Source organism: Lynx canadensis, chromosome C1, assembly GCF_007474595.2.
Source record: "Lynx canadensis isolate LIC74 chromosome C1, mLynCan4.pri.v2, whole genome shotgun sequence".
Lineage (NCBI taxonomy): Eukaryota > Metazoa > Chordata > Mammalia > Carnivora > Felidae > Lynx > Lynx canadensis.
Genome location: NC_044310.1, coordinates 202097035 through 202110834, shown reverse-complemented (window position 1 = coordinate 202110834; position 13800 = coordinate 202097035). Strand labels below are relative to the sequence as shown.

Genomic DNA, 13800 nt, shown 5'->3' with positions numbered 1-13800 from the left:
GAGAGTGAGAGACAGAAGAAACCTCAGACCATGGTCCTGAGTCAGCATCCCTCTCCCTGTGGCTCAGATCCCCCACGGCTGTCCTCCCCCCATCCCAGCCATGCCCTGGACACTGGCCCTTAACCCCGCTGTGGTTGTGGGGGTCTATGTGTGAGGGCATGTGCAAGGGGACACATTCCACTGGCAGAGGGATCAGGGTCAGCCCCTCTCTAGTGACACCAGGTACCCCTGCCCCCCCCCCGCCCCTCCCCTCACCTGTACAGCCTGAGGGTCAGAGGGGTCCACAACCACAGCCAGCCGGGCCTGGGTGTCGATGATGAGGTAGCTGTAGTTGTCTGAGAGGACGGGGATGGGAAGCACCTTCACTCCTGGGGGACAGAGATGGGCTGTGGACAGGGTGACGCGTAGGGAGCCCAGCAGCCAGGGGCGTGTGATGGGGTATAGGCAGGGAGGGTGGGTGGGCACAGCCTGGGGCGATGGTGGCCCCGGGGCAGCCAGAGCTCACCGTTGAAGAGACGGGGCTGGGTTCTAGAGTGGCCTTTGGGGTAGCGATTCCGAGCCCTGCGCAGCTGCTGGCGGTAGAAGAGGTACCCGAGCCAGGTGCGGGTGTACAGGCTGTACCTGCGGGGCGGGATGTCTGTGCTCAGCCCCGCCCCTGCACGTGGGCGTGGGGCCCTCGGAGATGCCCAGGTCCCACGTGTCCACTCCCTTGGCCACGCCCCCCCAAGTCAACGCACCGCTACCGTTTTCTCGTGCCTACTGTTTGCCCTGCTCAGTACACTGCCGTGAAGGACACACCCCGAGCCCCAGGCCCATCAGGGGCGATGTGAGCTGGGGGATTCACAGAGGGGACTCAGAGGGGACTCAGAGGGGAGGGGGTTATTCCACGAGAAGGGTGGACTCGTTAGGAAGCTGAAATGAGGTGTAAAAAGTGTTTCCGGAGAGCAGTGGTGCATCACAATCACGCCTGGGAGTTAAAAGAGATTCTTTGCCCCATCCCCAGCCTTCCGGACTCAGCAGGTCTGGGGCGGGGCCTGGGAATTTGCATTTCTAACGGGCTCCAGGTGATGCTTGCTGCTGGTCCAGGGACCAAACTTTGAGAGCCACTGGGGTAGAGGAAACAACAGGCCAGGCCCAGAGGCGGCAGACAGCAGCGCGCTCTCCTTTGCGGAACTATAGAAAGTTCTGTCTGGCTGTCTGGTGGAGGAAGCAGGGAGAGGTAGGCTGGACGGTCTGACCACACTCGCTCCCCCCTCCGGCCACGATTTCAGGCCATCCCACGCGCTGCACAGAGAAAGGAAAAGGCGACAAGTCAGCACAAACAACAGAGGGGACTTGTGAGTGACAGAGGCCTCCAAACACAGGACACGGGCAGGCAGGGCAAGCTTCACGGGCGTGTGACCTGTGCGGTCACCTAAGGCCCCTGCGCTCGGCTTAGCGCTCCGTGGTCACCATCTTGAAGCTCTTCATGATTTTTTTCTTAGAACTTGTGTCCTGCAAGTGAAGCCTGACAAGGGAACAGGCGGTGGGTGGAGGAGATGACAGAGCACGTGTGCGCTCTGTCCCGACTGCCCCGCACCCACACCGCGTGCGCGGTGCCCACAGCCCGGGCTTCTGGTGCATCCGTCATGGTGGGCATTCGGACTCCAAGTGGTTACAAGGTGAGTACACACCTATGACTAAAGGGCACACCGGCTGGCCCGAGAGGCCACACCCTGACCCAAACCAGAATTGGCTTTAAATGCAGAAGGAAGTTAGTGGCATTCTAAGAAACGCCAATGACCAAGAAGCCCTGTCCATCCTTTCTCACTCGTGTTATTACTCTGTATGATCCGACCACTTACGCTGTAAAAGATGCTACAGAAGGAAAAGGAAAGAGGGTAACCTATCTGTCCCATCTTTTCTGTCCTCCCTCGCTCCTGAGTGAGCTGAAGGCCGACAGAGCTGGCAGAATGCGTGTGTGTCAAAAGGGATAGAAACAGGTAACTTCGTTTTGTGCGGCATTTTCCACTGCTCAGGTAAGAACAAAACACATTATCTGCATACACGCTAAGAAATGTGAATTACATAGTTTCAGTGATTTCATATGTGACTTAAATGTCATTTAAGACTAAGGCAAAAGGCAAAATTCATGTTAATGACTCAGATTTTTAATTTTTCTTTACTTAGAATGACATTAAGTAGCAAACTAAAAATATGAGGACAGGTCAAAAGAGAAACTGTAGAAGAAAGGAAAAGCTTATTATATTTTAGTACCTTTCATGGCACCTTTTTCCTGCTCTTTGAACAAAAGGCTCCAAATTCCATTTTACATCAGGCCCTGCAAATAATGTGAGCAGCCCAGCCGTCTCAGATCGAGCCACCTGGAGCTGTCCCACATGCTGGCCTCTCTGAAGGGAAAATGGAAGTAGGCTGGGGTGGTCAGGTGCTGGGAGGGCGGGTGGGGGCTTCCAAAAGCCTCTGTGCCAATGTTTAGGGTTGTACAGCAAGTCAGAAGAGGGGCAGAGATTCTGGCTGATTAAGCCTGGGACAGAGAGGTCGAGGTACAGGGTGGGGGGGTCGATAATGCACCCTAAATCTCTACAGAGATTTGCTGTGTTTCTGTTGGGGTGGTGGGGGCAGGGGCAGCCGCTCTTCAGGCCCCCCTTTGGGAAGAGCTGGCTGATTTGCATACACGTGCTTCAAAAACCAAGCAGGTTTCCTCGATTTTGCCAGAGTTTGATCATTGCGATCCCTGCTCTGGGTACCCACACACGTGTGCAGGTTGGGATTTGGATACACCACGGGAGGGTCTGGCCATGCTTTCTGTGTCTGGATGTGCAGTTTTCATGGGCCCCCCTCTGTTGTGCTTTCAAATCAGCTCCAGCCGCTTCACACTTTTATGCCTTCAACCATGGTTAGTGAGGCCTTTGCTCTTAGCCTGCTTTGGGCGCACAGTGAGTAAGGCAGAGTCACCGCCCTCTAGCAGCTTATATTCTAGTGGGACAGACAGGAGAATAAAGACATGTCAAGTCAAAGTGACAAAATAAAACTGGGCAACAGAACAGAGAATGATGACATCAAGGGAAGGCCTCTCTGGAGGGTAATGTTTCCAAGAAGTGAGGGAGCATGCTGTGTCAGAATGTGGGGAAGGCTCACCCAGAACTGGACAGACCGGAAGTGTAAAAGTCCCCAGAGGGAGGAAGGGAGCCAGCTGGCAGGGGCTGCTGATTCTCTGTGCCCAACGAGAGGATTGGTTGGGACAACGTAAATAGAAAAAGAATGTCAGTAAGACAACTGAGAAGATTTCAGTAAGGTCTGGAGGGTAAAGAGTTTCTATGGATGTCAGTTTCTTGGTTCTGCTAATTGTCTGTGGTTATGGAAGACGTCACATTCAGGGGAGCAGGGTGAGAGGTGTATAGGAATCCCGTGAGCTATTTTTGCAAGTCTGAAATTATTTCAAAGTGAAAACTTACAAAATAATAAATCAGGGAATAAAATCACCCTTTCCTCTGTGCCCCGACACCACCTCGCATCTGTGCTTGGAGTCCTGTTCCTGACTTCATTTCTTCCTACTTAGGCTTATGGAAAGCGTGGGGGCCCTGGGTTCCAGTCATGGTTTGGCTCCCCCAGCCCAGTGTCCTTGGGCAAGTTATTGGTCTCTTAGATTGGGCTCCTCATCTATAAAGTGGTGATACCATGACTTATTTAGTTCCGCGGGGCTGTGTGAAAATTCAGTGACATGAGACAAGATAACAAATGTTAACAGTCGGTCGAGGGCCTGGTGGGGGGAAGGCTCAGCAACTGTCGCTTCCTTCCCGAATTCAGCTGGGCACCCCTCACAGCTGTTAGAACGTGGCTGTCCACATTTGGGAGGGACCTGATAAATGTTCCCTTGTCTTCCTTATTGGATGCTTATTATATGTGCTTGATTTCCCAGCGAAGGTCAAGATCCACAAAGGGAGGGACTGTGCCCTGAGAGGCTGCCGTGAACAAGGCCGCTTTCTTTCATTTACTCTTTTCAGCAACTATTTCCTGCACGTGCTGGACATGGTGCAGACAGCGGAGAGCAAGGCAGGACCCTGCCAACATAGAGAGGGGAGTGGCCAACTGACACCAACCCAGGAAACAAATCAATCGCAAGCAGCTGGTGGTGGAAGAGGGCAGCAGAGGGGAGCCCGTCTTACTGGAGACAGGGTGCTCAGGGAAGGCCTGTCTCTTCTCTGAGGGTCACAAATGAGCTGGGAATGGAAATTAGAGAGGGAGTGCGGACTGTCTGGGCGATGCAGCAGCACTAAGGCCTGAAGCAAGCAGGAGTGGGGCATGTTCTGGGAGTTGCCAGGAGGTCTCGGAGTCTGTAGGCAGGGCCAGAGGGATGGAGGGTGCCAGGGGAGGGGTCAGAGGGGTGGGCAGGGCCAGGCAGTGGAAGGGGGCAGGAAACTGCTGGTGGTTTTTATTTTTTTTAATGTTTATTTATTTATTTTGAGAGACAGCGAGTAGGGAGAGGGGCAGAGAGAGAGGGAGACAGAATCCCAAACGGGGGGGGGGGGGGCTGGGGGGGAGGGCTCTGCACCATCAGCAGGGAGGCCGATGCAGAGCTCGAACCCACAAACTGTGAGATCATGACCTGAACCGAAATCAAGAGTTGGACCCTTAACCGATTGAGCCACCCAGGTACCCCAATTGCTGGTGGTTCTTAAAGCGGGGAGGCACGCGCTCTGACTTCCCTTTCTGGGAGCTTGCCGGCCTGCAGTGTTGGAGGGAGCCGTTTAAGGGAGCAGAGTGGAGGAGTGGGGAGATGGAGAAAGTTGGGAACGGACGCCAGGCCTGAGATCTGTGCCCTGCTTGGCTGTGGGGGAGAGGGACAAGGTGGCCCTTATGGGCCTGAGTCTAGATCACTGTCCAGAGCAGGGGAAGGACCTGGGGTGGGGGCAAGGACCTAGTGACTGCTGGGATCCTGTCCTCAGGCCTGCTCTTCCCCTGACAGTGACCCCCACGTGACTCTCTCCAGTCCCAGAGCTGTGGCTTCTTCTTCATCTGCCTCCTGTGCTGGCTGGGTGTCATCATCACCGGGGTCTGAAACCATGCTCGTCAGCCCCTCCCGCCATGTCTTCTCTCTCTGGGAAAGGCCCCGTCATCCTCCCAGTGGCACAGCTTAGGCCACCATTTCACCCTGTCCCTGCCACATGCTACCAAAACAGAACCCTCTCAGTTTTGCTCCCCCCAACCCCAAGACAGGCTGCCCCAGGGAACAGGCCCCAGAAGCTCTTCACAAGGCCCGTACGAAAGCCTCCTTTCCTCAGCTCTCTGCCTCTGAACCAAACCGTAAACCACTGGAAAAATGTAAGTTCCTAAAACGCCACCTTTGAATGAGTCCTGCTCCTGCTCAAAAGCCTTCGCTGGCTCCCCACTGGTGACAGGAGAGTGTCACCACACGATCATCCGGAGCACTAGGTCTCACTCAACGTGCACAAAGCTCAAACACACAGCATTAAACTAACAGACATACTGTAGGGAAAACAGACAATCTGACAATAGTTATTAAAAATGCCGAAGCACACCAAACCATTATCTGTACTGTTTGGGGATACAGATGTATGTAGTCAGAGAATAAAGGCATCTGAGCGTATGGTCAATGTGCAGGTTAGCAGGCTTCCTTCGGAGGCAGGAAGGAAGTAGGCTGCGGGGGTGGCCACAGGGACTTCACAGTGTCAGTAATATTTTGTTCCTTAAGCTGGGCGGTGGGGGTGGAGGTTGTTATATTATCCATCTTCTTTTGAATGCCTGAAATAACTCATTAAATTTTCAAGCTACCATCCTGCCTCAGCTCCGGCAGGTCTCTGGCCTCGAGTACCCTCCAGGCCTCCTCCTCTTACTGGAATCCTAAGTATCCTTCAGGACTCTGCTCAAACCCACCCTGATTACCCCAGCAGAAAGCCACTTTCCTCTGCTCCATCTAGAACATTCAGCTTCACCCCCCATCACCCCACCCCCACCCCTGGGGGTGGCAGGAGCTGAGCCCCTCAGTGGCAGGGACCTCATCGACTTCTATCCAGTGTCTAATCAGTGAGTGCCATGCATGGGGGAGGCAGACTTGGCTGGTGACCCAGCCTGCTCCTCGTGGCTCCTCCGGACCCCCCTGGGAGGCCCCTTGCACTAGTAGAGCACAGAACTGGCACTCAGAAAATGCTGGCTGAGTGCCCAGGAAAGGCTGGGTCGGGGTGGGGGGTGCCAAACATCCAGGTGTTAAAGTGACCGGAACGGAAGGTGTTCCTTCAGCTCAGTGGGCCCCAGGCCCGGCTGTGGACCCTGTGAAGCCCAGTGGAGGCTTGTGGGGCCCAAGTTTCAACCACCTCTGCCCCTCCCCCGCTCCCCCACCTGCCTCTCAAGTCCTCCCCTCCCCCTGCTGCACCCACACACCTGGCCAAGCAAGGTGCTCTGAGAAGCGGGTCACTGGACCCAAGGACATGGGTGGGCTGTGTCACAAGGCACAAAATCCCAGCTGCCCAGACCCTGGGGTCTGGACCCAGGGCCCCTGAATGGAGGAGCTGGAGGAAGCACTGGATGGGGGTCTGCACAGGCAGGTTAACTATTGTCAGATCATCTGTTTTCCCCACAGTGTGTCTGTCAGTTTAACGTTGTGTGTTTGAGCTCTGGAGCTCACTGGTCCATTCTTCCCCAACGTCACCTCAGGGCAGCCCAAGCTGAGTGAGGTGCCTCCCATCAATCGCCTCCAGTCGGCCTCCAAGCGACCTGGAGGCAGCTGCTACCAGTCTTCCATTTCATAAACAAGGACACTGAAGCCCGGAAAGGTGGGGAGGGGGCCGCCCATGATCACACCAAGGCCAGCGGTGGGGCACAGATTCATCCCCGGCAGCCTGATCCTGGAGTACACACCCTTGACCGCTAGAATCCGCACCCCCCCAAACCCAAATCAGGGGGAAGAATGACATGAGTGGGCCTGAACTATTTTGGGGCAGACCCAACGCCTCTGAGGGCCTCTGCTGACAAAAATGCCACATTAGGGTCACTTTCAGTGACCCAGACACACAACCCAGGATCTGGCCACTGGAGCCTCTTGGATCCCTGGTTTTAGCCTTTTTGAGACTCAGACTTGGGCCGAACTTATTACATGTGTGGCATTTTACCCATGAATGCAGAGGGTCCGAGACCCCATAGGCCTCAGGGTAAGACACCCTAAACTGGAGAATCCTGAAGGCCCCTTTCAAATCTCGACTGATTCCTAATCCTGGATGTATGACTGGGTTGATGGTTCCATGGGTAGCATCATGCACCAGATGCAGAAGAGTGGGAAGGCAGAACAGACCCTGGGCAGGAAATGTGAAGCAGTTACTGGGAAGAACCAGTCCTATCTCCTAGCCTCCCACCTAGCCGGAAGTCACTGCCCCATATAATTGGGGCCCTACAGCTTCCTTTCTTCTGTTGCCAGAGGCAAGAAGCAGGAACTCACTCCCCAAGCCTCAGTTTCCTTCTCAGTGAAACCGAGTGCTCCTCCTCCTTGAAAGAGCAGCTCAGCCCCAAAAGGTCACATGATTTACAAGATGATGTTGACACCCCAGGGCCCGATGTGGGATTCAAACTCTCTGCCATGGGGTTCCCAGGCATCGTCAGGAAGCTGGGATGTATGCGTGCCTTGGGCAGCTGCATCAGAGTGATCTGGGGTTGCGGGTTAAACAAGAAGATTCTTACCTTTTCCTCTTCTGCCTGCACCCCCACCCCCACCCAGATTCTCATCCAGCAGTTCTGGGGCCCAGAACTACCCACTGTCACCTCACCAAAAAGAAAAGAAAGTTCCTGGGGCGCCTGGGTGGCTCAGTCAGTTGGGCATCCGACTTCAGCTCAGGTTACGATCTCACGGTTACGAGCTCAGGTTACGATCTCCGTGAGTTTGAGCCCCACGTGGGGCTCTGGGCTGATGGCTCGGAGCCTGGAGCCTGCTTCGGATTCTGTGTCTCCCTCTCTCTCTGCCCCTCCCCCATTCATGCTCTGTCTCTCTCTGTCTCAAAAATAAACGTAAAAAAAAAAATTTAAAAAAAAAGAAAAGAAAGTTCCTTAATTGGTCCTCTGGGACTTAGAAAAACCGCTGTGCAGATTGGGGAGGGGGGAGGGGGGAGGGGGAAGGGGGAGAGGGGAGAGGGGGACAGCCTGACTCGGGTGATTCCCTGCAGTTGCCCGGAGGAGTCAGGGCTGGGACACAGCAACAGCCACCCCAGTGAGGGGTCACTGGCACACCTTTCACTCCCAGCCGCACTGAACAGAGTGTGGCTTCTCTGGCTTCTGAGTCTGCACTTCCAGCCCCTTGGGAGGCCCCATGGGGCCTCAGCTGGGGACTGAGACACAACCCCTCCCCCCCCTCCCTCAGACACCCAGGGAGAGCACACGATGGAGCTCTTCTTCCCCTCCTCCCTCGGGCAGTCTCCCTATCCTGGGCAAGAGAGGCCTGAGGGCTCTCCTTAGCTCTCCCATCCAGCTCCGGCCCCAGACTCCACTGGGACCCGATGGGCAAGCCCAGGTGGCTGAGGCCTCTGGTCAAGAGGTCCTTTGGGCATCTGCCCTCTGATCCCCCAGGACCCAGCTTGCCCCAGGCTTTGCGTCTGACCTGACGCTCTTTATGAAACCAAACCCAGAAACGCTGTCTGAGGGCCGAGGGGCCTGGAAGGCGACCAGGACACAGAGCTGTGCTGGAACAGGCCTGCTCCCAGGACCCTTAGGAACAGAAAGAGGCTCAATGTTTTACGCTTTCTCAAAACTGAGGAAACTGAAGTTAATGAGACAGCTAAAATGGCCCTAGAGAGTGAGTTTCCTGAAGCTGCCAGCATGCCTGGGGCGGGGGGAGAGGGGGGAGACTTCTCCATGCCCAGGAGAGGGGCAGTACCTGCACGTGGTCAAAACAGGCCTGCCCTGGGGCGCCTGGGTGGCTCAGTCAGTTAAGCGTTTGACCAGCTCAGGTCGTGATCTCACAGTTTACGGGTTCGAACCCCGCATCGGGCTCTATGCTGACAGCTCAGAGCCTGGAGCCTGCTTTGGATTCTCTCTCTCTCTCTCTCTCTCTCTCTCTCTCTCTCTGCCTTTCCCCACCTTGTGCACTCTCTCTTTCAATAATAAATACATAAACTTAAAAAAACAAACAAACAAACAAACAAACAAACAAAAAACAAGCCTGCCTGGGAGACCACGGGGCCTATCTCCAGTCTCTATGCCTGTCCCGGGTTGGGCTTCTGCAGCCTTCACAGCCCTCTCAGGACTCCATCCATCCCCCCCAGAGGGAGGGGAAGTCACTGCTGAGGGCTCTCAGGGAGGACCAGAGGCACAGCCGTTGCTGGAGGCCTCTTGGCCATGTCTCCCTGCCTATAATCCCTGCCAATAACCCTGGGTTTTGTGTGATTTGGATTCTGGTCTGTTTCAGCTTTCCCCTGCTCTCCCTCATCCCAATGCCAGGCCCTCTTGATTCAGTCCTGCTCCCTGGGCTTGGAGTCCAGTGGGGGAATCAGATCTGGGAACACCTAATGCAAGAACAAGCAAGAGTGTGTAATGAAAGCTCTAAGGGGGATGCCAGTGCCAAGGGTCACGACAGAGGCAGAGATGAATTTTGACTGGGGAGCAAGGGCAGGCTTCATGGAAAAGATGGCACCGGGGCCAAGCTTTTCATTCATTCCAAAAACTTGTAACAAGGGCCACCTCTGTGCCAGGCACTGTTCTGGGAGCTGAGATACAGGAGTGAAAGGAGATTCTTCCCTTGTGTGGCTCATATTCTGGTTGGGGGAGAAAACCAATAAACAAATAGACATGTCAATATATAGGATGTCATATGGTGATACGTACTACGGAGAACAATAAAGCAGGGCAGAGGGGGTAGAGTACAGGGGAGTGAGTGCTGCTATTTTTACAGGGGATGGTCAGGGCAGGACTCCCCAGTAAGGTGAAGTTTGGGCAGAGAGCTGAAGGGAGTGGGGCAGCAAACCATGTGGCCATCAGGGGGAAGAAGGTTCTAGTGAGAGAGAACAGCAGTGGTAGGGCGCAGAGGTAACCCTGTCTTGGAGTGTTCCGGGAAGAGTGAAGTGGCCAACTGGGCAGAATGAGCAAGGTGAACAGCATACCAGGTGAGGTGGGGGATGCGCTGCTCTCAGAGGGCCTTTAAGCCGTTCTGGAGGGATCTGAGCAGAGAAGCGGCACATTTCTAACGTAAATCTTAACGGTTTTGTTCCAATTGCTGTGCTGAGAATACTTTGGGGGTACAGATGCCAAAGGAAGGAGTCAATTGAGGAGGCCTGGGAAGAGACTGTGGGTTGGCCCAGGGTGCTAACAGTGGAAGTGGGGATAAGTGTTTTCAGAGTTTGGATATATTTTTTCTTTTTTTTTTTTCTTTTTTTTTTTTTTTAAGCTAAACTCTACACTCAACATGGGGCTTCAACTCAAGACCCCAAGATCAAGAGTCATATGCTCTAGTGACTGAGCCAGCCAGGCACCCCTGGGTACATTTTGAAGGTGAGCTTTGAGGATGCAACAAAACTCGACAGGTAGAGATGTAGGGAGGAAGGAAGGTCTGATAGGCCCAGACAGAAGTATAGAAAGAGCTCAGGGCTTGGGGAAGATGGCACTGGGCCAGGTGTGGAGGGGGTGTACCAGGGTCCCAAAGGCCTGGGTGAGGGGTGTGGACTCCATTCTGGAGGCATTGTGGCTTGGGGAAGGAAACACTCACTCAGGGCCATGCTTTGGAAACTACCCTGCAGCAAAGAGGCCACTGTGGACGCTGGAGCTGTAGCTCCCCAGGGTCCCAAAGGCCTGCAGAAAGGAAAAGGACCCTCTGCTCCCCTCATGCAGGGGCTGGCCCAGCCCACTGCCTCTACCCCAGCCTTCATTCAGGTCACAAGCAGGTGGGTCATTTACTCAAGAATCATCAGCCCAGGATTCTTGCCACTCCTTGAAATCAAGTCAGTGGACCCTACTGGCCCCAGAGGAGGGCGTTCCTCTTGCAGAAGTGGAGCAAGCAAGGTTTGTCCCAGGGCCAGTTGGTCTTACTTAGGTTGGGAGAGTCAAGAAAGACCCCCTATGCCTAGGAATGAAGAGGGGGTTTGGTCAGGGAGGGTAGAAGGGCTTTGCCACCTAGGACTGTCTATCCCCAAAGGCTGGCTACCATCTACTTTCTCAGTTCTGTGAGACATTCCCAGCCCTGGATGAGCCCAGCCTTGCTCCCCATTCACCCCTGCCCCCTGAGGCTCTGCTCAGGGCCCCATTCTGCAACAACCCCTCAACTACCACTGAGAAGGCAAAGGGGCAAAAGGGAAACTGAGGCACGAAGTAGATGGCACGCATGGGAGAGTCCCACACCCTTGACCCCAGCCTCCGTAGGCATACCCTGCCACTCCCTGGGGAACTTGTCATGCCCTGTCTCCTGCCCCAGATTGGGTCCCTTTCACATGTTCCTTTCCCCTATTCCTGTAAAGCAGCAACCAGACTCTGTTCATATCTGTGATCCCACAATCCCAACCCAGAAGAGTTAGGAGTTCAATGAATGAATAAAGGGATGTGGGATTTCCTGAGGGGTGGGTGGACAGGATAGGCTTGGAAAACAGGAGAAGTAAGGAAGAAAGCTCCAGAAAGATCCTAGCTGGTGCCACCTTCGCATCCATTCTCCATGCTACAGAATGAGCGAATGCTAACATTTCCCAAGCACTTACTATGAGCCAGACCTTTTGCACTTAATATGCACAATTTCATTTGATCCTCAAAGGATCCCCACGAGGTAGGTACTATCACCAGGTGCATTTTACAGACGCCAACAACTGAGGCATAGAGAGGCTGAGTTATCTGTCCAGGGCCCCATGGTTACTAGGCAACAAACCTAGGATTCAAAAGCAGATTTGTTGAACCCGCCTGCCATGTGCTTCACTGTCTCCCATGCCCTGCAGAGTCTCGAATGTGTGTGTCTATCTCAGGTTAGCCTGGATCTACCCTCCGCGGTACCCAGTCATCCCCATCCCAAGGCAGCTGTGGTTATGTTTGAGGAAACCCCTTTATAAAATTGTCAAACACCAGTGATTAGTGTTATTAATGACAATAATTACTCTTCTCTTAGTATTTCCATCACCTGCTTTCCAGCCCCCAATGGAACCTTCTATTTGTGTTCCTCTCAGCCACACATTTAGGGTGGAGTGTGCCCGTGAACTCTGCCCCTTCCCATCATGGCCTGTCCCGTCACCCCCCCGCCCCCATCCTTCCTGGAGGCAACCCCACAGCAGCAACACCTGCCCATTTCCCCCAGACCATTTCCTGCTAACACCCCCTGTCCCTCCCAGCAGCAAGCGGCCTCTCCCCCAAGGGACTGGACTAATTGTTTCCCAGACCATGGAGGGGCAGGGTCTGGAATTCTGATTCCAGGCACGCCCTTCTGCTCTGCAAATTTTGGGAGGTGATTCCAAGGCAATGGTGAAATCCAGACACAGGAAAGCCCAACAGGAATACTGAATTCCAAAGAAATTCTCCGAGAATTCCAAGTTTTGGGATTTGGAAACTCCCAGGTCCTAAGTTCTACGAATATCCAAGACCTCAGGATTCTGGGACAGCAATCTTGGGAATTCTTATTTCAGGACTTCTGATTCCAGTTCTTTGTGGAAACATCTATTTTCCACTTCCTCAGGCTGTTTGTACGACTTCAGCATTACTGATTTTGAAAGCCAGAAGTAAATTTTAAAAATCCTTCCCCAAATAGAGCTGTACAATTCCTAGAAATTTTGTGGGTCCCAGATATGAAATTATTTAAATGCTTGTAAAGCTCATTATTTTAACACTATTTGCAGAGCTATGGTGACTCGGTTGGAGCATGATCAAGAATGTGACCAATGTTGGGTGCCTGGCTGGCTCAGTGTTAGAGCATGTGACTCTTGATCTTGGGGCTGTGAGTTTGAGCCCCGAGCTCCATGTTGGGTTTAGAGATTACTCAAAAATAAATAAATAAATAAATAAATAAATAAATAAATAGCTTTAAAAAGAAAAAAAAAAAAAAAGAATATGACCAATGTTTGGGCCATTAGAGATGTGAATGCCCCAAAGGCACCCACGATTCTCTCTCCCCCCATGTTTTTCTGGTTTTCCCCCCACCAGGCCTTTAGATCTCTACTCCTTAGACTGAGTTTGAGTAGAATCCTAGGGCTGAAGCTTTTTGGAAGACCTGGGGTGGTCTGGGGAGGAGGGATAATCATACAATGTCCTCTCTGAAGCTCAGGAAATTCCCGGGCTTGGGCCCTCCCCCAAACCTGGCCAGCGGCCAGGGCTCCCACAGTTCCTGTCCCCATCAGAGCTGCCCTCAAGCTTGAGGTCCTGCCCCCTTGCCCTGCTGGCTGTGGGTACAGATTAGGGGCCCTAAGAAGCCTTCTTGGGGCCCTAGGAAGGCTTCTTGTGGTTTTTTCCCAGGCTCTTAGTGTCTCCATGGCAGATCAGAGTTGGTTACCGCCCTGGTCTGGCCCAGGAAAGGGTAAAAGTAGGGGGAAGGAAAGAGTGAGGACTCAGGAAAGGGGGTCTGACAGGAAAAAGTCATTGGAGGTCAGTGAACCTCGACAGATCTGAGTGAGTAGAGTCGGGTTTCACAGCCTGGGGCTTTGGACACGGGCCAGGGTCCGGGAATAGAAGGAAAGAGACAGAGTCCCTACACAGCTGGGACTCTAGCTTGAGACAGAAGCGCTTGCACTGTGTGGTGGGGAGCTGGGTGATGGGGAGAAGGACAGGGACACATGGAAGGAGCCCGCCGTTCCCAGTGACACTCTGATGGTCTGAGGCATTCCTTCTGTTCTGCACCTGCCCTCT

General features: G+C 53.7%; 1 protein-coding gene across 3 annotated transcripts in view; it reads right to left on the bottom strand.

Moving 5' to 3' along the window:
• The window catches only part of PNKD (PNKD metallo-beta-lactamase domain containing), a 60262-nt gene that overhangs the window by 5665 nt on the left and 40797 nt on the right, over positions 1-13800 (bottom strand). For all 3 annotated transcript variants that reach the window (XM_030325221.1, XM_030325223.1, XM_030325222.1), the window contains 2 exons: positions 506-621; positions 256-368 (listed from right to left, as the gene is read on the bottom strand). In XM_030325221.1, the coding sequence (XP_030181081.1) occupies positions 256-368; positions 506-621 (229 nt within the window). The remainder of the gene's footprint in view (positions 1-255; positions 369-505; positions 622-13800) is intronic.